The sequence below is a fragment of the Eschrichtius robustus genome, chromosome 16, assembly GCF_028021215.1.
Source record: "Eschrichtius robustus isolate mEscRob2 chromosome 16, mEscRob2.pri, whole genome shotgun sequence".
NCBI lineage: Eukaryota > Metazoa > Chordata > Mammalia > Artiodactyla > Eschrichtiidae > Eschrichtius > Eschrichtius robustus.
Window position 1 is genome coordinate 73,245,400 of NC_090839.1, and position 24,506 is coordinate 73,269,905.

Sequence of the window (24,506 nt, forward strand, 5' to 3'; positions counted from 1 at the left end):
TGCGAATTCAGAAAGTGCATGATCGCTCGCTAGCTTCAGTTCCCTCATCTATAAATTGGAGATAACGGTAGTGCTGACCACCTCGGGTTTTTTGTTGATGTTGTTAAACTAACATTTATTGAGCCACACTGAACCATGTGCCAGGGACGGTCCTAAACAATGGAAATGTATTCATTAATTTAATCTCTAACAACCCAGTAAGCCAAATACGATTTTTTTAACGACATTTTATAATATAACCGAGGAAACTGAGGCACAGAGGAGTAAAATCTAGAGTCCCCACAGCTAGGATTCCAACCCAGACAACTAGGCTCCCGAGCGTGGAAATACTGTAAAGCGCTTACCCCCATGCTTAGCCCAATAGTAAGAGCTCAATATATCTTTACAGTAGTGGTTGTTATCAGTTCGAGCCCGGGGCTGCTCCAGAATTTCTCCTTAGGAAGAGCTTTAGGTAACCAGTTTGTTGTAAGAGGAAGCTAGGGGGTGCTTGCATAGCAACCATAGTTTACTGCATTTCAACCATAATGTTTTTTTAAATTGGGGAGAGGAATCGGTGATTCCCCCCCACCCTTTGACGCAGATGGTTTCTTCCGTTCTCCCGGATGGCTTAGGTTCCGCGCTCAGGAGTCACAAAGCGCGGGGTCACGTGGGCGGGCCGGTGCGCTTTGTGACGCCGCAGGCCCCGCCCTTCGGCCCGCCTATGCGCGCACGCCAGGCACGCCCCGCGCGCGCCGCCCGTGCAATCCCTGCTTAAGAGACCCCGGAGTGGGGCGCTCGCCCGAAGCCAGGCCGCGTCCGCCATAGTGCCTGGCTTGGAGGTGTCGCCGGCGCCTGGCGAGGGCCCGAGAGCGGCAGGGGGGCGAAACAAAAAGGGAGCCGGCGGAGCCCTCACCGTTGCCCGGCGGTTTCCGGGCCTAATCTTGCGGTACTGGGCCGAAAGGCGACGGGAGCGAAAGGCGAGAGAAGCGCGGAGCACTCGGCGAGAGGAAGCGTCAGGGAGCCTCGGCGGCGTCGCCAGGGTCAGCCGAAGCCCCCCGGCCGCTGGCTGGGGCCCGGGGTGGTGAGGAGGCGCTGCGAGGCCTAGCCGAGGCCTAGTACCGGCTTTGTGTCTGAGGCGGCGTTGGCGGCGGCGGCGGCGGCGGGGGGGAGGTGGAGCTGGGGGCGGCCTGCGGGAAGGCCTCTCCTCCGCCGACCGCGCGTTTCGGCCTAGGCCGCGGGGCCGCCCGTGGCCTCCGGGGAGCAGGCGAAAGGGGTCTGTGTGTGGTGGGGGCCTGGGCCTGGGGCAGTCGACGCCGGTCGTCCGGAAGCCAGGAGGAGGCGAGAGGCCGCTCGTGGACTCCGGGCCTAGGCCCTCTCCCCTCAACCTTCTCCCGGGGCCTGGGTCACCCCCGTCCACGGAGAGAGAGACCAACCGGGAGGTGCGGCCGCGCTATGGACCCCTGACCCCGCGGGGTCGTTCGGACTTTAACGTGTGGACTGACCGCTACTGACTGCACCGCCTGCCCCCGTCTCCTGCCGGCCCTTAGCATGAGCGAGGGGGACCCAGCGGGGTGACATTGTGCCCGTTGGCGGATTCTCGCTTGCCCCCTGCCCCGTCCTCGTCCGCCTCCTCCCACATGAAGCGATTCTGAATATCCGGGGGGAGGGTGTTTCTGGATTATTGTTTTTACGAACCCCCGCTTGTGGTTGGGGGGGTTATTTAATCTGAGGCCTTAGGGTCCTTCGGTGTCTCTGAGTGTTCTGTGTGTGTACATATTTTGCTCTTAAGTTTATAAATATACACATATTGAGCGTGTCCACGTCTCCTCGCTGAACCTTAGGAATCCTTTGGCACCATGTCCTGTGTGCATTATAAATTTTCCTCTAAACTCAACTATGATACCGTCACCTTTGATGGGCTCCACATCTCCCTCTGCGACTTAAAGAAGCAGATTATGGGGAGAGAGAAGCTGAAAGCTGCCGACTGCGACCTGCAGATCACCAACGCGCAGACGAAAGAAGGTAAGAGCCACAGGGGCTCCAGATCCTCGCTGGTGGAAGAGAGATGCTGGTGGCGAGGTGCCTGGCAGGAGACTAACCGCCATGATGTCTCTTGTGGGACTGTTCGTTCAAACACTTTGGGGACGACTTTCATTGATAGCCAAGGGTTGCAGCAGTCGGCCCTGGAGTTTGACTTATTTGATTTCTGCGTACTTGGATCATCTGGAACAGGCTGATCCCCAATCGTGCGAGTCTGATGATTCCTCCCAAATGATTTTTTAAAACGAGGATTTCCGTGGCACAGGATGGGGGTGTCGTCCAGGTTCTCTGAGTGCTTGCCCTGGGGCGTTTTCTAACCTGTTTTTCATCAGAAGGAGGGGAGGAGCGCATAAGCCAGGCTGCTTATTTGTTAAAGCAGCACTAGAGATACTTTTATAACTTTCTAACCTAACCACATTTGGGGGTTTAATGGCAAATTCTGTGTTCTCTTCTCCCTCCCCTGATTTATTTAGTTAGTTTTAATTTTTGGAGTTGCCTGCGTTGTGGCGAAAGATCCTCACTTTAATGTTTTAGAGGATTTAATCCAGCCGGTCTTTAATGTTGGAATTGCTTTTGGAACTTGGTATATTCCGGTGTGACCACTTTTGTCTTGTGTGTAAATTCCAGAATTAGTAATGCAGTAATTAGGTAGTTGAACTCTTAGTTCATCACATTACTCTTAAACTTTAGCAATTTCGTAAAGATCAAAAGTACAGGTTTTTCTTTTTTTTTAAATAGTAATTGCTAGACTTTACATGATTATGTTGATACTAGCTAGGATACTGAAAAATAGTCGGCTGCTACCATATGAATAGCTTATTTATAGAAGCCACTCATTGGAATCTTTAAGTTCTTTCTCCTTTTTAAAAGCATTTTATATAATATTGAGAATGTAGCATAGGTATGAGAATGAGACAAAATGGCCTTTTCAGACTGTGGCTTTGAACTTGTTTTGGTTTCTTTTTCGCATTACTGTAGTGCTGATGTGTAGTTTTTAGTAGGTCAGTCTTTTGAGTTTTACTGATGGGATGAGAAGTAAAGTGAAGTGCTAGTTAGAGTATTTCATTGATCACTAAATTTGGCTTAAGGTGGAACATGGGTTCTTTTCGTTGAAATTTGGGGGGGCCCCCACGTCTGGCATATAGTTTGGTAGGTAGAGTAACTCTTGTCATGTACAAGAGCTGTTTTCCATTTATCAGTACATCCAGACATAACTATAATTGTGTTATGTTAAGAAACAGTACTACTGGCATATCACAACTCAAAAATACTCAATAAGGAAGAACTTTATATACTCACTTGATAACACGTGAAAGAATAGTCTCCACTTTCCCCCCCTTTTTTCAGTGTATCAGACCTAAGGGACACTTCATGTGAGGCTTTGGTAATTGTAGTTATGTGGGAAAATTATTGGTGATCATGAACAGTTGAGAAACAGCTTTTAAAAATATTCAAGAAAATACCTTAAAGAAGATATTCTTTAAGGCCACAAAAGCATCCCTTAAGCATTATAGTCACGCTTAACAGAACAGATGGATTTATACGAATTTTAGGCCATCTTGATATGTGACATTTAATGAATGATAGGAAAGAAAATATAAATGAAATTAGAGAATATTAAGGCAATTTTAATCACATACTACGCAATTCCATATTTTATTGGAGTATAACAGGATTTAATCATTTAAGGCTAGACTTTGTCCATCTTTTCCGCCTAGTAATTGATAACAACTTTGTTAAACTGGAGTAAATTATTGTTGATGGAATTCTTGTCCATGAATCTAAGAGTTTTGTCATGTGTTGGTTTTTTTTTCCCTAAGCCAGGAAATTATATGATACATTATTTTTACAAACGCTGAAAGCAGGGAAGTGCTTTGCCCAGCAGCATATTTTTTATGTATTTGTAAACTGTCATTATTGGAGAAAGCTTTGCTATTAGATTGGTTAAGAGAAGAGAAAATTTGTATCTTATGCAGTCCTCAAATTAGGAGAGAAAAAGATATCTAGGCACTTAATGAGTTTTATGAGAAATAGCATCCAGTGTCACAAGGCAGCTGAGTAAGGATGCCACTTGGTTTTAGCACCGTCCAGTGAATTAAAGAGGACGGAATAAATATTTATAGCTTCGTAGTTAGGAGATTCCCTAGGAAAGAATGCCGAACTGGATCACTTTTGTTTGTTTGAATTAATATTTCTGTCATGTTTCTATAAAACATTACTTACAGTTTTGGAAATCTGTCCGTGTTTAGGACTCTTACATCTTAATTAGACTCAAATGCTTGGATCAGAATTTCATGTTTTAGATTTAAGAATTCTTCTTTATTTCTAGACTGTATTTCAAAATGAATCTCAAATTATTTTTTTTAATGTTTTTCCTGAATAAACTTGTTTTCCTAATTTTCTGCTTATTTGCAATCCCCCTTCAAAAAAACACACACACACACACACACACACAACAAAACAACCTTTATCCTGAACTTAGTGTGAAAGATTTGGAAGCTGAGGATGAAGTATTTTCAAGACTGTTTCTCCATTTCTTAAATTCATCTTGTTTTTCATTTCATCCATAGTCTTCATGTTTTTGGATCCGAAATGACAGTGTTGCATAGAAAGGGTCTTTTGAAGCTAACAGGCTACTTATTAAGGAGGTATTTAAAGGGTAAGAAATCATCAGTGTAATTCAGGTACCTTAAAAGGTCAATTAGAAAGCATGTGGCATCAGGGCACCAGACTTTAAGCTTGACAGAGCACTGTGTTGATCAAATGAATAAGTTTTCTTGGAGAGCTCATGAACATATTTGCTATTTGTTCCCACAGTGAACTCTTTTGAGGGTTGTTACATAGGCAGAAGCTTAACTGTCCTGTGTTTGACACCAAGTTTTGGTTCCAGAATTTTTAAAAGATACCCCATCTCCCCTGCTCCCAGTTTTTCTTACTCAGAGCTTGTTTGGAATTTGGGACTATCCTGAACTATCCAAAAGATAATGATGGTAGTCTTACATTGGTATGCGAAATCTAGGAAATTGCATCACTCTAATTGGATACTTGTGAAGATACAGCTTACTACCTGAAATATATTGAAAAGAGCCCTTTCCTGAACAATTTAGTTTATAACAGGAAATAGTAATAGTGTGATTAAAAATAATAGAGCTGATACATATATAAAAACTTAAAATACATATATAAAAACTTAAAATGCTTACATATGTGATAAACTTAAAATAATTAGAACAGTGGTAGTCAGCCCCTAGGTGCTGAGTAACGTTAGTGAATCAGGTAAACTCAGTGATCTTAAAAGAGTGAACCCTGATACCTGATTGTGTGATTAAGGGAGATGGGTACATTTTTACATCTGTCTCCCTGTAGTGGATTATTTTTCTTTTTGGTAATTTTACAAATTCTTTTCACAGCAAATCTTTTTTTTTAACCATAGTTGAATTCATTGGTCCAGCTTCTTTTTTAATTTCATTCTTAGAAAAGTATTGCAAGCAATAGTCCAAAGAGTAGAAAAATTCTTCCTCCCTGTTTGTCTGCTGAGAAAGTGACATCCTTGTTCATCCAGCTGCTTAAGCCAGGAACCCAGGAATTCATGCCTGATTCCTCTTTCACCTTCATCTCTGCCCCCACATCCATCCGAAAGCCTTCGTTCTACCTCAAAACACTGACTCTTGATTTCTCTGTCACACTCCAGAACAGATCATTATTCTCTCTTACCTAAACTACGCAGCAATCTCCTTATTAGTCACCCTGTTTCTATTCTTGTTCCCATGCAGGTTCATTCTCCACTTAGACACCAGAGTTATCTTTGTTTTTAATATTGTTTTTTAAATTGTCATCATTTTTATTTAAAATCCTTCAGTGACTTCCTGTTGTACTTAGAAACAAAATATGAATCAGTATATATAAGCTGTACCTTTCTACCTGTATTTCAAGTCATTCTTTCATTTTCATCAGCTCTTCTGGCCTTTTTGTGTCATTTTTTCACATGCTTTTCCCTCTATCTGAAACATTCTTTGTCCGGTGTTTTTGCACATCTTGCTGGCTTCTTAGTCTCACATGTCAGTTCCTCAGAGGGGCCTTCCTTGAATCAACATACTATCCAAAGTTGCATCCACTTTTAATTCTTTATTACAAAGCCCTTTATTCTGTATTTGAAATGTGTCATATTTTAATTTTTACTGTGTCTACCCCAGTAATCCTGTATTTAGGGCCTAGGAGAGAGAGAATGTTTGCATTCTAAATAACAGCTTTTTCTCATATAGTTCAGATGTTCTGCATTACTGGCTAAATAGAGAATGACTTAGTCTTACTGAGATTTGGGGTTCCACAAAACTAGAGGTGCCAGAGCCAAGAACCTGCTGACACTATTGGGTGTCCTTTTAAGAGAAACCCCTTATGGCTTTGGATATTTGTTCTGACAGTTCAGTAATCTGGATGCAAGGAGCATGTAGTTATTAATGCTCCTTTATATTTAAGATTATTTCCCGTAACATTTATGTCTGGTTGAAGTTTTCTAATTCTTGAGGACTATGACTTATCCAAATCCCAAATAGAAATTCAAATCTTTATCTTTTATTTACAGAATATACTGATGATAATGCTCTAATCCCTAAGAATTCATCTGTAATTGTTAGAAGAATTCCTATTGGAGGTGTTAAATCTACAAGCAAGACATATGTTATGTAAGTATTTATTAAATCCCATGTTTAAGTTCTCAAAATAGACGTTTTTTGTGAGAAAGAACAAGTATATTTTAGAACTGAACTCATTACTTTACCCTAATGAGTATGTCTTCTTAATCCTTAAAATTATGAGGATGAGTTTGTTTTTTCCTGATTTCTTCCCCCAGCTAACTTAACTTCTAGTTAGGAGTAAGAGCTATTAGAAAGATTTTTTGCTCTGTATAGGTAATATTTACAAAGACAAGAAAACGATGTTCAAATTAGTGAATAAATATTACTGAACCCTTCTTTGGTTTTTATTTGCCTGTGCACTTTTTCCCCCTACCATTTTTTCACTACAGAAATGTACGTTAAGTGTCTTAAGAGATCTGTCCTAAATATTTTGTCAGCATCAAGAGTATTCAGTAATGCTAACATTTGTTCCTAATCAGTACGGGGCTTTTGTTGGGAAGCTGTAGCGCTTAGGATTTACGACCACAGACACTGGAATCAGGCTTAGGTTTGACTCCATTTACTCCGTTTACTGTATTTGGGTAAGTTACCTAAAGTCTGTGACTCAGATTCCTCAAAATAAAATAGGGATATGAGTATTTAACTCCAGGGAGTTGTAGGAATTAAATAGTGCCTGGCACATGGTAAATGCCCTTTATTGGAGTAAGAATGCGGTACCATCTTAGGAGTGGTCTAGAGCTTAAGAAATTCACTAAAGGGGCAGGATTAAAACTTTATATCTAATTTTCTCTGCTTTCTTGAAATTTCAATGGTGATAACAATTATAATATGTGAAAAGGGTAGCAACTTGAGCTATTTAAAGTGTAGAGATTTTTACTTAAAGGTGAGGTAGCCTTACTTGAAATTCTGGCAATTTCTGCTTTTGGTCAATGAAACATTGTGGAATTTGCCAGTCCTAGGAAATGGAATGTGTTCTTGGAATTGAGGGAAAATAGTCATTTCCTGGAGCTTTACTTCATGTGGACAAGTTTTCTAAGAATATTCTCATTAGTTTAGTGTAAAGTTATATTCCATATGTTAACGTTTGGAGGTTCTTTTGTGTAATATCTTCTGTATAGCAACAACTTAAAAAGCTGAATACTTTTTTTTTTCCTGTAAATACCAAGTGAACTATGTGCCTTTAACTTTACATAATTTTGAGACATTGTAAGAGAAGAATTAATTCCTAGAATCTAGTGTGAAGTTATTCCTTAATTTACCAAGTGCTTTTTAAAAATAGGAAACGTTTGATTTCAGTAGATTGTTTTGATATTCAGAGACTTTGGGGAGAGAATAGTTCAAAGTATCAATACTAGGGAAAATAGTTGCCCCTTAAAGAATTAAATGTGAATTCACTATGTATATGATTTCCTTTGTAATATACTTGCCTCATGAAGTGCCTTTGAATTTGTTGAGCAAATACTAGTAAATGAAAACTTTCATTTTTATCTCAGGACTTTCAAATCATGCACAAATTTAGAAACTCCATTCATACGCTGTCTGACATTTCTTTGTAGTCAGGATAGCATAAACTTAAAACTAAAACTAAGCCTTTAAAGGCTGTATTTTAGCAACTTGACCCTTGTCCCCTTTTCTGTGTGGACTTTTAAAGGAGTTTCTCCTTGAGCTTATTTGTGTATGTATTTTAAAAATCAATTTGTTCAGTTCTCCATAACCAACTTATTTAACTTATTCTTTTAACCAAAATACTCTGTCAGACTGTTGATTTTTTTGCAACTTAGAATTCTTATTTAGTCTTTGGTCATTGTCTTGAGACTTTTTTAAAAAAATTAAACTGCCAACCTGTCTTTCTGGTTAGTTTTTGGAGCACAGCAATTTCTCAGGGATCCAAATTAAAAAATGTTAACAGCAGTGGTCTTGCTTTAAGGAAATCCGATGTATGAAAATTCATGTCTGTACCTATTAAGAAACTGAGGAATAATATTATTGTTCAATCTATTAAGAAATAACGACAAAGTTTCTTAAATAACAAAATCCTCATACTACCTTTCAGAAAACATTTATTGTATAAGTGGCAAGGTAACACACCTATTCTAGAATTCCCCAGTATGGATTTTTTTTTTTTTAAAACCAGAAATGCATCTTAAACTGTTCAAAGGTAGTAAAGATTAATCAAGGTAGTGTGTTTATTACTTCTGAAATTGGCTGATTTTAAATCTTTATGCCAAGGAAAAATTGTGTTCCTAAAAATGTGTGATTAGAGAGATGTTTTTATCACAAAAATTCATTAATAGCTACTCACAGAGAGCTAATGCTGTTTTTCTTTTTGTCGTTTTAGAAGTCGAACTGAACCAGTGATGGGAACTTCAAAAGCAGTATGTAAAAACACAATCTCACACTTTTTCTACACATTGCTTTTACCTTTATAATGTAGCAGTGAAGTAAATCATTTTAGAACTTAATATCCAACTGATCATAGTACATATTGTAAATAAAATGTATTTGATGACAGCTCAGTTGAATATGGATATATGTGGCATAATTTGCACACTTTATTTTGTAGAAATGGGTAGTTTGTGCCCAAAAAAACACTGTTTCACATTAAATATGATAGCATTCTTCCTGTATGACGCTGTGTTGTACAGTTAATGTATGATCTTTTTTTAGATCATGTAGGTTTTACACTAATGAACATGGTAACATGTTCTACATCTGTCTGTCTATAGTTAGTATTTTGTATGTATGTACAGGCTGTTGTGTGCTTTTTGTTTCTTGCAATAAAAAATGTTTGGAGTGTATATTTTGCCATTTTCACGTTGTATCACTTAGTTTTTTTTTTTTTGGTTTTTGTTTTTTTTTTTTGGTTTTTGTTTTTTTTTCTGCCTGATTGGTGGCTTTGAAAAATGCATTAGCAACATCCAAAGCATATATTTAAGGTTTGATGCTTTCTCCAATTTCAGACACGTCATAGAAAAGAGCTTTCCAGAGACCATTGATGCAGCTTTTATTATTTAGTTTTGCTTTATTTGGCAATTTTGAGCTCCTATTCTTTGTTTATATCTGTACTGTAAAGTGAAACCTGGAATTGGGCCCCCTACAAGTATATCAGTGTCTCGTCGATGATTTTGATGATTTTATGCAATTGAGTACATCGTTCTCACGTTTTAACAGAGGTCTTCTACTTCTCTAGTCTGCTCAGTTGTCCAAATTAAAATATTTCCTCTTTCTCATAAGATATTAAAATGCTGCATTAATTGTAAGCCAGCTGAAAGCTGTAGCTTATCAAAGGTAACTCCCCTTAACCAGGGTAACATCTTAATAACCTTAAGTATGACACCATTTTGACTTTGAGCTGTTAAGTAAAAAGTGGCAGCATTCCTAAGTTGTGGGGTGAAACATCCATTTCAGAACAGAGATCTGTAGTGATTGGGTTCTGTAAAACTTGATGGTTCTCTAAACATTTGACTGCTCAGGCTTGATTTGTACACAATACAAGATGTCTGAAATCTTCACGTAGAATTTAAGGGTATTGCTTGCTGTTTCAACTTTATCCTTTTAAAATGCTACTGATCTTTTAATTGTGTATCAGGCATTTCACTAACCTTGGATCATTGGATCTTAAACATGATAACGTAGAATATCTGAACTTTGGACTTGTTCTCTAAAGTATATGGCCTTTAGTTCTCATGGAACTAAATATAGTGATTCAAAAATCACAACTCTTAGTGTTTTGGGTTTTTTTTTTTTTTCCCCTCTTTGGGGTATATGGGTTTTTTGGGGGGGGGGGGGTGGTTTTTTTTTTTTTTTTTTAAAGCGTAATGCTGTAAAGACTGTCCACAGTTTCTGTTTTGCTGGTGATTGGTTTAAAACTGATTTTTATGTATCCAAATGCTAGCACAAATCAGATTGACTATACTGGTGACTGTAGTAGTTAATGTAACACATTTTGTATAAAGTACATTTTATATAGTATTTAAACTAATTCAGATGAAGTTTTATTTCTTGAAAACAATTATTTCCTTTTTGTTTATTAGCATGTGTATAAACACAGATCACATGTTCATAAATAAAGTTAACGTTCTTTTAGCCTTGTGTGTTCCCTGGCATGTCTGTATTACACTTACAAGAAGCAGTTTATTTTATGCTTATTTAGGTTTCTCTTTTCTTTCTTCTTTTTTTAAAAAATAACTTTAAAAGTGGCTTTGATTTTTAGGTAGAATAATTTTAAGTGGAGATATTAGGTAATTTAATATCCCCATCATTTATTTGCTTGGGGTACATTTGCTGACATTTAAGATTTGAGAGAATATATTCATAAAGTGTAATTAGTGCCCATCTTAGGAGACTTACGTGTATTGTGCAAATTCACAAAAGCCAATTAAGACAGAATCACTAAACCAGATTTTTAAATTCTAATTAGTAAAAGTAAATGTATGTACACTTTTGATAATTTAAGCCAGCTCTAATCAAGGATGACTGTTTCTATCTATATTCCACAACTTTTGTTTGTAGTCATCCTTCTATGTTGGTACTCCAAAGCTGCGGGTTCTTCCTGCTTACATTTTGTAAGATCCTTTAATTTCAAGCAAATATAGTTGGCATAAAAGATTTCAGATTCTTGCTTTCAGATGCAAGACCACAAATTAGATGTGAGAATGTGGGTTAATTTTGATGTCTACGGTGTGCATTAATCAGTGTTTTTGGAGACTACTTTTTTTAAGTAGCGGTTTTTTTTAAATCTGAAAGTTACTGTATTTATTGATGTTTAGTACGTATAAATTCCTAGTTTCTAAAGCATTTCTTGTCAGCATTTTACACTTATTTCTTAGTACCTTGCTATATGTAGAAAACAATTGGATGCCTTTCTGAATTTTTGGTAAATTTGACTTGTGTATTATAAGGTATTAAAGTGTTATAGGGATTATTTGGTGGAAAAAAGTGATTTAGATGGTGTTGAATATCTGAAACCACTTTTAACCAGATAAATATACACTACTAATAACAAGTTGGCAGAAATCTAAAAGGAAGGATAGGAAAGCCCAGCATAGTAACAAAAAGACAGCTATATCTTAGGAGTGGGAAGAACAAAAAAATGTTAGTTTTTTAGTTCCAGCAATAAAAAAGGGTGATATAACTGATTGCTTTCTTTCTAAGGAAATGATCAGTATGCATATTCTAGACAGTAATAGGCTATTTTTAAAGACTATTAATTTCATTGATTGACAGCAGTTTGTTCAGTCCTTGTTTCTTAAAATTCAGGTAATTCCTGGTTGATATATCAATAAAATATTACCCTCTTCAAAATAGATTGAATAGGTCAGAATTTGTTCTGGATAAAAATAGTCTATTTATGTGTTCTTTCAATTTTTCTTTTTTAAATTTACCTCCTGAGATACTCGTTCTTTAAGGAAAGAACACTTCAAAGCTGCACAAGAGTGAGAACCCACTGGTGGGTTATATGGCTAGGATTGTATGTGGGATTAGTGCATTATGGACTCTGTAGTCCCTCAATGTGGAGCTAAGAACCTTTTGTTTAAATAAACATCCCAGTAATAATATCCATCAAACTAACTTTTAAAACTCTTAAGATATTTATAAGATGTATTTTAAATTTAGCCAACATCAGTTTTGTTTCCATTTATTGAATTACTGCTGTGGTGGGCATTGGGCTAAGAACTTCATATCGAAACTGATTACATTTCTGTTTGGGGCTCTAAGTCATGCTGCTTTTATTTTAATAGTCTTAGTTCTCTGGAATACTTGAAAAATACATGATGAAGACTCACTTTTTTTTCTTTGATGCAGACATCTTGTTACATTCTCTCCATTTTAAAGAAGAGTTCTGACCAATAATGCATGAGAAATTTGTAACATGTTGAATAAGCAGCGCACTTACTCCATAGGAAGCTAATAATGTTTTCATTTTGGTACATTTGTAGGGAAATCATATCTTTAGACTTACATGCCGAAGGTGTGTGCGTACACACATACATAAACATTTTTTTAAAACTGATATTAACATATTCAGGGGAACAATAATGAAGAAGTTTTAAATGTCACATTTGAATTTTTTTTTTTTAAAGCCCTTTTATATCCATGTTTAATACTTGCTCTGTTTGATTAAATTAACTTTCTTTTCTCTGCATATTAAAGTCCATTCTGTAACTGCTCTGTTTGCCCTGCCCCGGGGTACCTTTTGTTTCCCTTTATTTGGCTTAACATCTTTGCCCTGATAAAGCTGTGGTTTCTTTGGCAAGATTAGCTATTGTTACTCTTTGTATGGGAGAATAAATGAACTTATTCAGACTGAGCAGTACATACTCAAAGAAGAAAAAAGTAGCAATTATCTGGGACCTGTTTTATTAAAGCAATTATCTGAGCCTTTAAAGAGCTGCTTGTTTTCACAGTGTTATATAATGGCATTACAGGAAAGTTCGAAAGATTTCTTATTCTCTCTTCTAGTGTACATTGTCTTGAGCATTATCAAATTTAGAGACCATTGATAGACATGGGACTCTTACTTAGTATTAAACCACCACTCTGAACAGATTTCCTATGTGATATAGTTTTCTTTACCCTGTTTTCTCATTGTAATTGAGTCCCTATCAACGGTTAGCCTTTATTTACTGTATGTGGGATGTGTGGAGAAGGATAAGTGGGGTGAGTTACATTTCAGCTTTAAAACAAGATAACATTCTTTAGAAAACGTCTAAGAAAAATGCCCAGTATTTGAACATTAAGTGGCAGTAGGGACTAAATGATCACTTTCAGATGTTTTCAGTGTGGAACTTGAATGTGTGTTTAATTTTTTGTGAACAGATTGATGACTCTTCTGCGTCTATTTCTCTGGCCCAGCTTACGAAGGTATATATATATATATATTCTTGAACATATAAATCTTTTTCTAACATCGTATTTTTTTTTTTTGTTTAATGTGGAACAATGTTTTAAGAGGGGTTGGGGGAGGAGATATTTTGCAGACACATTGTACATACTATTACTATCCTGTAAAGAGTAGTTGCTGTTTTGAGAAGATAGGGGGAGTATTTTGAAATCAGCTTCACCATAATGTTGGAGTATTGTTCATCTTCAAGACAGAAGAAACATATGAAGCTACACTTACTCGCTTTTTTCCCTCATACATTTTGTTTAATTATACATTGGAAACTAACAAATTTCTGGAGGAATTCCCTGGTTTTGGCTGTAAATTATGTGGACTTTACGCAGCCAAAATAGAAGCTTTCCTTTACATGGACGATTGCGTGGTTATTTCTTGAATATTTGAATTGATCCCTTGAAGGTCAACATTTTAAATGTGATACAATTGTTTCTTTATGCTATAGACTTGTAGTCTGTCTGCATTAGAAAAAGTTTTATTTAAACAACCTAATTTGTTTGAACACAGACTACATGAATTGTGTAAATGTATAAAGTTGTTTGCAGGAATATACCAATGTGTATGTTTGGCAGAGGGGAAAATTGTTACCTCCTGAAATCATTGTATATGCCATGTTTTGCGATAAGATTGCTTGCAATTTTCTGCTCAACAATGTGTACCTTTTGTTTGGGAAAGCACTAGTGATGGATTAATTTTTAAAACAATAGACTTAGTTTGCAAATTGTGCCTTTAGGGGAAAAAAGGCAAATATTACAGATCAGGCAGATTTTTGAGGGCCAAGAAGGAAGTTCTCCAGTTTTCCGAAAATCATTTTTTCCCTGCTATCAGAAATGTAAAACAAAATTTAGCAACCAAGGTTAATGAGCTAGATGAGTTTTCCATTAGTGCTGTCCCTATCTTGTCTTTGGCTTTGTTATAGGTTTTGTCCTTATCCCCTAGAATGTATCCCCCAAAATGTCCTAGTAACAAATACAGCTTTTTAAGCTCCTGTTGTGGGAAAAGTAAACATTAAAGTTGATGATTCTAGAACATGAAGTGGGCTAAAACCAATCTCTATAATTTTTTTAATGCAAAGTGGTTTAGCATAGAGTTAACATCTTTAGCAACTTATAGTTCACTGTTTTAATTCATGTGTACTGTAAGGACCATATTTGAGTTTTGGTCTATTCCTACCATTGTTTCTTTGTGGGAAGCAGTTGCGGAGTTTTGGAGGTTTGGGGGATTTTTTTTTTTTTTTTTTTTTTTTAAACTATTTGTAAGTTACTGTTTGGGTTCAAACAAATTAGTTGTTCAACATCTGTAATCCAGTTTTCTGTAAATGTTGCTGTTGTTCTAAGCTCTGTTAATGTTAAGCATTCTTTGTATATAAAATTACAATAAAGTGTTAAAACTGGTTGCTTGTTTTGTGGATGAATGTAAAGCTAAAACCTAATGAATGGCTGATGTGAGTGCTAGATGCTTGAAGATTCAAGTTATTAGGACTCACTCCCTTAGACCCTGCTTATATCTAGACTATTGTATGTAATACCTAAAAGATAAAGTTCATAAATCTTTGGAGAGTTGGATTTAAAATTTGAATGCTCAGTGCATGTGCTTTGCACTTAGTTTGAAATTTGACACCACTACCTAAAGAGCCTTCTGACTTCTAGTATCTGCTGCATAATATGTTCAATTGTTCTACCCCCAACCCTACCTCCAAGTTATATGCTTGACATTTGATGCTTAATGCTGTGACACTTGAACTATTTTTAAGACTTAGAAACATCAAGTGTTTCTCTCCTAGCTTAATCTCAGTTTTTAACTCTTAGAAGAGTAGTATGCAAATCTTAAATGTAAGGTACAAACAGGGTCTAAGGTTTGAGTGCCCCCAGAAAGACTTTCCTCAGCACCGTAGACACCCAAACATCATGTAATGACCTAACGAACTCCCAGTGCCTCTTCTAGGTTATATTTGTAAATAACTGTTTTTATGCAAGATTAGATACTGCTCTTTACAGGATGAGTGGTGTTGTCTTTGGCTGTGTGGTCTTAAATGTGTTTCTAATGTGTGTGTCAAATAATTACCTGTTAAACAGACTGCCAATCTGGCTGAAGCCAATGCTTCTGAAGAAGATAAAATTAAAGCAATGATGTCGCAATCTGGCCATGAATACGACCCAGTCAAGTAAGTTCATAAATACTTTATACTAATAAGGTACTTTGGGGTGGGGTCTCCTCCCCCCATATCAAAAGCATTTTTTTCAAGTCTTTGTGTACATGTAATTTTTTTTCCCCCTTTCAGTTACATGAAGAAACCTCTAGGTCCACCACCTCCATCTTATACTTGTTTCCGTTGCGGTAAACCTGGCCATTATATTAAGAATTGCCCAACAAATGGGGTAAGTTCAAAGTAGAAGCTATGATACACCTTATCTTTCTTAAAATTTTTTCTTAGCCATATTATTTTTCTTGGTAAATACTGCCTTCTCTATTACAATGGCAAATGAGCTTAGCTTTTAGAGCCAAACTGCCAGGCTTCAAATCTTGACACTGCCACTGAATGAGCAAGTTACGTGATTTCTCCAAGCCTGTTATTTCTTCTCTGTGAAATGGAGGTAATAATAGTACTTACCTCACATGGCTGTTGTGAGGATTAAATGAGATCATATATGATGTTAGCACTGCGTGTTAGCTAATATTAAATAAAGGTAACCGCTTTTTCTCTTCCTCCTCTCTCCTTTCCCATACATATAGGATAAGAACTTTGAATCTGGTCCTAGGATTAAAAAGAGCACTGGAATTCCCAGAAGTTTTATGATGGAGGTGAAAGATCCTAACATGAAAGGTGCAATGCTTACCAACACTGGAAAATATGCAATACCAACTATAGATGCGTAAGTATTCAAATTAGGTATGATCTATGGAGACTACAGTCAGTCCAGGTGATAGTGTTTTATTTAATCTTGGGCTTGTAAGTTGGCTACTTGGATTCCTTATGAACGTTGTATACCAAGACTTAGTCTCAACATGTTGCATTTCTGTGTTAAGAATGAGAGGCTGCAGTCTGCTCCATTTAAAGCAAATTTAAAATGGATTTGGGGTTTTTTGCTGCCAGTGAGTGCCACTTCCCTTGTGGTCTTCTAATTTTTCTTTTTCTGTCATTCCCTGCTTTCTTCCTCATTCACATACATACTCCCACATAGTCTTATATGCTGTTTGCATCCTTTAAAAGAACAAGACAAGTATCTTAAACTTTCTGAGAAACAGGAGGCTTAAGAATAAAAGTTCTGCAAGATATCAAGGCAAATTTAAGTGCCAAGATTAAAGGAAACGCTGAGGTATCTTGAATAAGTTTGGATATACTGTGTGAGTCTTAAGATTTCTGAAGTGTGGTTTATTTTATAAACCATTAGTTCATATCAGCTATAGCTCTATAAGCTATACCTTAATGCTTATTTTTAATGTGTTTTCAGATTTTATTTTATGAGCCAATTTTTAATGAAATGAATAGACAGTAAACCTAGAGGCATAGTTCAACTAGATAACTTCCCACTTTATCTGCTTTTATTCATACATTTAATTACCTTTTTGATTACCGTCAACAGTTGTAAACTCTCACAATATAAAACACAATATTAAGTGTTCTTTGGAATATGGTTGGCTAACTTAATCGTGCATAAGAATCTCCTACAAAACTGTGTTAAACAACCTGGGTGCCCTGCCCCACCCCCAGGGGTTATATGATGAGACTCTGAGTCTGCCTTTTTTAACAAGTCCTCGAGGAGATTATGAGTTTAGGGGATCCTTAGGGCATACCTTGAGAAACATCAATTTAGAGAATAGATGTCCATGGTCTTAGTGACAAAATGTATATTAAGAACAGTTTTCCTCAGCTTCATGCTATATTGTCAGATGTGGTGAGCAGGTAAGGACGATGAAAATGGCTATGCTTACAGAATGATACTGAAAAAAGATTGTGTTTTTGAGTAGGTAAATACATTGTTTTCGAGTAAATACATTGTTTTAGTTCACAGATAAGAATTAATGTTTTCCTAAACTCCCAACCCTGCTCACTTTCTCAACTTCACTCCCATCTATTTTTTATCAGTCTACCATCCTGTGTTTTTGTGGTTCATCTTAGAGCAGTTTGTTGTTACGCTGTTTCTAATTCAGACATTTCATACATGCTTCCAAACAGCTTTAGGTTGAAATTGATGACTTTTACAGACACAGTTTAAGAGCAGACGGCTAAGATATGGGAACGTGTGTATATCTGTAGCTGATTCACTTTGTTATAAAGCAGAAACTAACACACCATTGTGAAGCAATTATACTTCAATAAAGATGTTTAAAAAAAAAAAAAAAGAGCAGACGGCTACATATTAATATAATATGTAGATATAAGAGTATTTAAATAGAAATTTGTGTTGGAAAAATTAACATCACCTGTGAACCCCTACTAATAATTAACTTCATTGCTTTTGAATACTGAAATACAAAAGCCCATTTGTGCCAAACACAGAGCAAATACTGGGGAAAATGGGAACCCAAATATTTTAAGTGAAACTTTCACCCTCTCCACTAACACCACTGATAAGCAACTTAGACTCTTCTTCTGTTTCTTTTTCTATCCTCTCTTCTCCTCTTTTTTTTTTTTTTTTTTTTTCTTCTTTTCTTTTCTCTCTTTTGGGCAGTGGGAGACTCCTCTTTCACAAATTGGGAACAATGGGGCATAAGCAAATTGATAGATATTTCTGGAATCGTGGTGATGTCTGTGGAGCAACTGCAACACAAATAACACACCTAAGGTACCCTGCTCTGTCCAGATGAGATTCTTTCATTTTCAGCATTGAGATGAACACACCCTGTTCCAGAATGAAACAGAAAGGATTTCTCTAGGAATTCCTGTGTTTTACAAATGTGCATGATTACAGAGAAGATGAGGGTGTTGGAAGCAGTGGTGATAAGTCTGAGAATAGAATATTTTGGTTTTTTATTTTTAATGTATTTAATACCCAACATTTCTGCAAAGTACATTTCTGCGAAAAATGGACCTCCAAATATCTGAGGTGTTCCTTTAAATTTTTTACACATATTCTAAATATTTAAGTCATGACTGTTTCTTAATTGACTATAAATAGATTAATCTCTCTTAAAATGTTATGTATAAGTAGACCACTGTTTTGAAGTCTAATTCTGGCTATTAATTACTGGTGTGATTAGTGACATATTTCCCTTGAATTTATCCCCCTTAATTGTGTAATGTCAGTACCAATTTTAGTTTCCCATATTGTGGTATTCACATTAGTACCTTCACAGGTTTTGGGGACTGTTAGACTATGGAGGAAGAAGAAACAATTTTTTTCCCCCAAGAAACATGGTAGTAGAGAAAATAATGATTAGGGTGTTGTCATAGCTTAAGCTCAAATCCCGTCTCTGCCACCCATATAAATATAACTTTGTGGCACTGATTGTGTCGCTTTACTTCTCTGGCTCTCAGTTCTTAGAGTTACAGATTCGAAGATCCTTCTAGCCACTTTGATAGCATTTTTCTTCTTTTTTGTTATACTTGTTTAGGATTTTGTTTTATATCTTTTTGTTTAGGGGAGGATGTTCATAACTGCTCCCTTACTTTGGGAGGTACACACTTGTGTAAACTGATTTGACGTTGTACTGAATTATAAGTACCCACTGTGGTATAGTAGAATATTATAAATTTTTTTGGAAATACTTTGCCTTAACAACGTTAAAACACTAAAACTTTCTTTTACAGAGAAGCATATGCAATTGGGAAAAAAGAAAAACCACCTTTTTTACCAGAGGAACCATCATCATCTTCAGAAGAAGATGATCCTATCCCAGATGAATTGTTGTGTCTCATCTGCAAAGATATTATGACTGATGCTGTTGTCATTCCGTGCTGTGGAAACAGTTATTGTGATGAATGTAAGAAATGTTGAATCTTTGACAATACATAATTTAGAGTATGTGTATTTCCTTGGAAAGGCTGTTAGCAATATTGTATATTTTAATAATAAAATATGAATTATTGATAAATTAATCAATGAGCATTTAATAACTTTTTGTTGCTACTTTTTTTAAAAAAAAAAACCTCCTTGTCCTTTTAAATATTAGAATTGACCACCTTCTTTACCTTCATCAGGGTGACTTTACTGAGGTTTTATAAAACGTAGGATTTTTATTTCCTCTGTTTTAAATGGTATACAGAAATTTAAAAGCCTTTTGGGCTTTAGATATTCCAGAAGTACTTTTAAATGATATCTAAGTCCCTCTCTAGGAATGTGAAAAATAGCTTATTCTAAAATTCTTAAGTGTGATTGAGAACTACTCTGTAAAGATACTACCCAACATTTGCCAAGGGGTTACTTGTGACTTTTGTCTCGAGTCATTTATATTCTATTAGCACTTGATTTTTTTCTGCTACTTATCTTAAGTTTGTCCCTTCTTACCCAGGTGAAAATGATGTCGTCTGAAAATTTCATTGCTCAGTCCTGCTCTGGTCTTTATCATTTCTAAAGATAGTTTGGGGGGACTTCCCTGGCAGTCCAGTGGTTAAGACTCCACACTTCTACTGCAGGGGACACAGGTTTGATCCCTGGTCGCACGGCCACAAAAAAAAGGTAGTTTTGGAATACAAATCTTTCTTATGGGGCCTCTTCAGTGAAGACCAAAATCAAGAAGAGGTCACTTAAGACTTGTTTCAGAGTGTGTCTTGAATTTAACAGACCGCTTATGATTGGATTTTTTGCAACACTGAAGCATAGTCAGTGCATCTATAATTTAGTATTGGTTCTTACCTGCTGTGCTATAGATGTCTCTGATTTCCTTGACTGAATAATGCTTCTGTTATTTATAATGCCCTTTTCTAGTGATGCTTTTTTTCTTAGCACCACACACCTTGTGGGATCTTAGTTCCCCTACCAGGGATTGAACCCGGGCCCTCGGCAGTGAAAGCACGGAGTCCTAACCACTGGACCACCAGGGAATTCCCAAGGGATGCTTTTTTAAAAGCCCTATATTAGCCATATAATGTTTTTGTCTCTTTCTAGAGTATCTCTTTATTTCTTTTTTTTTTTTTTCCGTGTAATATTCCGATTACTAGCTAAACAAAGAGAATGGTATTTGGGAAAGAGCATCTTTTCTCTCAGTTTAAATGTTTGTTTAGCTTATATCCATTACTTCTGTTTTTAAGGTAGAGAGAGGTTAGAGCAGAGGAGTACTATCAGGAGAGAAATTTTACTTTTAAATTTCTTAATCTAAGAATAGAAATGGTTAGTGATGCGTGCTTGGAAAACAGTAATGTAACTGTGAACACATGGAAACTGTCTTTTTAATTCATTCACTAAAAACTGGGTTCCTAACTATGCTTCTGTTAATATTTAAAATCTTATACATAGGTATAAGGACTGCTCTCTTGGAATCAGATGAACATACATGTCCAACATGTCATCAGAATGATGTCTCTCCTGATGCTTTAATTGCCAATAAGTTCTTACGACAGGTAGCTATATTTGTATCCCTTGTTATGAAAATTTTTTAAAAATCTTTTAATTGATTTAACTGTACTTGAGTAAATACTGCATTACATTTTTCTGCATTTTTATGTTTGGTGTCTGTAGGCTGTTAATAACTTCAAAAATGAAACTGGTTATACGAAAAGACTAAGAAAACAGTTACCTCCACCCCCACCCCCAATACCACCTCCAAGACCACTCATTCAGCGGAACCTACAACCTCTGATGAGATCTCCAATATCAAGACAACAAGATCCTCTGATGATTCCAGTGACATCTTCATCAGCTCACCCGGCTCCATCTATATCTTCATTAACCTCTAATCAGTCTTCCTTGGCCCCTCCTGTGCCTGGAAATCCATCTTCTACCCCATCCCCTGTACCTGATATAACTGCAACAGTCTCCATATCAGTCCACTCAGAAAAATCAGATGGGCCTTTTCGGTAAGTGTATGTATATTTCTCACTGTTAGGAAACAAGTGAGATCAGTGATGTAGTTTTTTTTATTGTATATTGCTTTAACAGTTGTTTTAGTGACCTTCAGTCTGTTGCATCCCACTGTGCTCAGTAAGGTGGATGACTTGTAAGAAATGACCTAGTCTTTGGGAATTCCCTGGCTGTGGTTAGGACTTGGCGCTTGCACAGCTGGGACCCAGGTTCGATCCCTGGTCGGGGAGCTAGGATCCCACAAGCCACACGATGCAGCCAAATTAAAAAAAAAAAAAGAAAGAAATGGCTAAGTTTTACTGGAGGAACAGACAAATGAAGGAGATTCATTTGCAAATTATTAAGCATCCCAAGGTCAAAAACTATACACATTGCCAGCAACTCATATTAAATGTTGAATAATATCCCATAACAGCTCTGCAGTTCACAAGACGGAGAGGTCACTTATGGTCACCTCTTATGGTGGTATTAGAAAACAGTAGATTTGAGCAGAACTAAGAACAATTTGGATAAATAGAGAAAGAGGGGATGAAATACTGGTAGAAGTAGAGAGGTCAGAAATAATTGTTTTGGAGCATAATTATGTAGGAGAGTAGTGAAAACTCACTTAAATCCTACCACTCCTGAAATGAAAGGGACCTTTATAATCCAATGGTTCATAAAGTCTTAAAAAATCAACCAGCTTTTAAAAAATAGATGCCAGGGGTTTGTTCCCAGAAACAAAATCTTTAGGAGTAGGACCTTTACAAGTATTTTTTTTTTTTTTAATTTTTTAAATTAATTAATTTATTTACTTATGGCTGTGTTGGGTCTTCGTTTCTGTGTGAGGGCTTTCTCCAGTTGCGGCAAGCGGGGGCCATTCTTCATCGCGGTGCGCGGGCCTCTCACTATCGCGGCCTCTCTTGTTGCGGAGCACAGGCTCCAGACGCGCAGGCTCAGTAATTGTGGCTCACGGGCCTAGTTGCTCCGTGGCATGTGGGATCTTCCCAGACCAGGGCTCGAACCCGTGTCCCCTGCATTGGCAGGCAGATTCTCAACCGCTGCGCCACCAGGGAAGCCCTACAAGTATTTTTAAGAAATCCCTGTAAAGTATTATATATAGGATGGATAAACAAGGTCCTGCTGTATAGCACAGGGGACTATATATTCAATATCGTGTAATAAACCATAATGGAAATGAATGTGAAAAAGAATGTGTATATATATATGTATAACTGAATCATTTTGCTGTACAGCAGAAATTAACAGAACATTATAAATCAACTATACTTGAATAAAATAAAATTTTTTTTAAAATCCCACTTACCTAGTTCAGCCTTTTATTTGATTAATAGTGGGAATAAGGCCCAGAGAGTTCATTGACTTATCTAAGGTTACCCTTTTGATTTAGTGGTAGAGGTGGAAGTAGAATTTACTCTTAATCCTTTATTTATTTATTTTCTCTCTCAAGTTTTTTTTTTTTAGGTTTACTAGTCTTAAAACTGAACCAGTTTCTATCATATCTATCATAGATTGTACTTCTTAATGAGGCTCCTTCATTTTACATTTCACTTACATATGAAGAACTCTTCAAAAGTCCAGTTCTCTCTTACTTTCCCCAGAAGTTTTCATCATCTTTGATGTAACTCATCTTAATGCAAGTGTGATGGATAAACCGTAACAAGATGTGATTTTTACTCTTTTTTTTTCCTTTGATAATTTTTACTCATTACATGTAAAAGTAAACTTTATAATCCTATTATCACAGATTATGTATCCCTGAAATAAGAATATTTGTGTAATGCAGACATTTCCTTCAGGTCTATTATTTTTCAAACTTTGTGAGTATTATATATAGAGGCCTCTTAAATATGACTCAAATCTTTGTAACATGGAATTTATTCTTCAAAAATATGGAAAATATTGCCTTTTTTTTCCAGTTTTATTGAGAAATAATTGACATACATCACTATAAGTTTAAGGCATACAGTACAGTGATTTGACTTACATATATTGTGAAATAATTACCACAGTAGGTTCAGCTAACATCCATCTTCTCATGTAAATACAATAAAAAGGAAAAAAAATTTTTTTCCCTTGTGATGAGAACTCAGGATCTATGCTCTCTTAACAGCTTTCCTATATACCATACAGCTGTGTTAGCTATAGTCATCATGTTGTACATTACGTCCCAAGTACTTATTTATCTTATATAACTGGAAGTTTGTAGCTTTAATCCTCCATTTCTGGTGACTTGTTAATGTATTGTAAATTATATTATTATCTAGGGATTCTGATAATAAAATACTGCCAGCTGCAGCGCTTGCATCTGAACATTCAAAGGGAGCCTCTTCAATTGCAATTACTGCACTTATGGAAGAGAAGGTAAGTTTCACTGGCTTTTAAATTTGGAGATTTTTTTTTATTATTATTACAGTAGAGTTTTTTATTTCGTTTTTTAAACTATACCTTTTTGTGTTTTTTTCCTAAAGGGTTACCAGGTGCCTGTACTTGGAACCCCATCTTTGCTTGGACAGTCATTATTGCATGGACAATTGATCCCCACAACTGGTGAGTAAAATCATTTTGGTTTGGACTTTTTTCCTTAAAAAATAATTTTAACTTTATTTAACCTGTAATTTTATATTTACTTATTGTTTTTGTTTATTTTTGTTTCCAAGGTCCAGTAAGAATAAACACTGCTCGTCCAGGTGGTGGTCGACCAGGTTGGGAACAGTAAGTATATGTCTCAAATAATCTTCAGATGATTGCTTTCAAACCGGATAATGGAAATTACAGTCTAAGCAGTGTGTGCTGAGTGTCTTTTATTGTAAACTCTTTTATACGCCATGTTAACACAGTTTTTATGTAAAATGTCACAAATTCAAGACTATATGAAGAATTTTTCTAAAAAAATGAGTAATTCTTTTCTGTAATAATAAGATGTAAACTCATGTAAATTCTTTTTACTTTTATGACTTAACAAATGGTGATCTTGGCAGAATCTCAGTTAAT

General features: G+C 36.4%; 1 protein-coding gene across 2 annotated transcripts in view; it reads left to right on the forward strand.

Moving 5' to 3' along the window:
• The first annotated feature begins 754 nt into the window (after window positions 1-754).
• The window catches only part of RBBP6 (RB binding protein 6, ubiquitin ligase), a 32,466-nt gene continuing 8,714 nt past the window's right edge, over window positions 755-24,506 (forward strand). For both annotated transcript variants that reach the window (XM_068565391.1, XM_068565392.1), the window contains exons 1-13: window positions 755-2,001; window positions 6,602-6,701; window positions 8,992-9,028; window positions 13,473-13,517; window positions 15,627-15,715; window positions 15,833-15,929; window positions 16,285-16,424; window positions 19,304-19,476; window positions 20,949-21,052; window positions 21,171-21,508; window positions 23,780-23,876; window positions 23,984-24,062; window positions 24,173-24,227. In XM_068565391.1, the coding sequence (XP_068421492.1) occupies window positions 1,836-2,001; window positions 6,602-6,701; window positions 8,992-9,028; window positions 13,473-13,517; window positions 15,627-15,715; window positions 15,833-15,929; window positions 16,285-16,424; window positions 19,304-19,476; window positions 20,949-21,052; window positions 21,171-21,508; window positions 23,780-23,876; window positions 23,984-24,062; window positions 24,173-24,227 (1,520 nt within the window). In that variant the 5' untranslated portion in view covers window positions 755-1,835. The remainder of the gene's footprint in view (window positions 2,002-6,601; window positions 6,702-8,991; window positions 9,029-13,472; window positions 13,518-15,626; window positions 15,716-15,832; window positions 15,930-16,284; window positions 16,425-19,303; window positions 19,477-20,948; window positions 21,053-21,170; window positions 21,509-23,779; window positions 23,877-23,983; window positions 24,063-24,172; window positions 24,228-24,506) is intronic.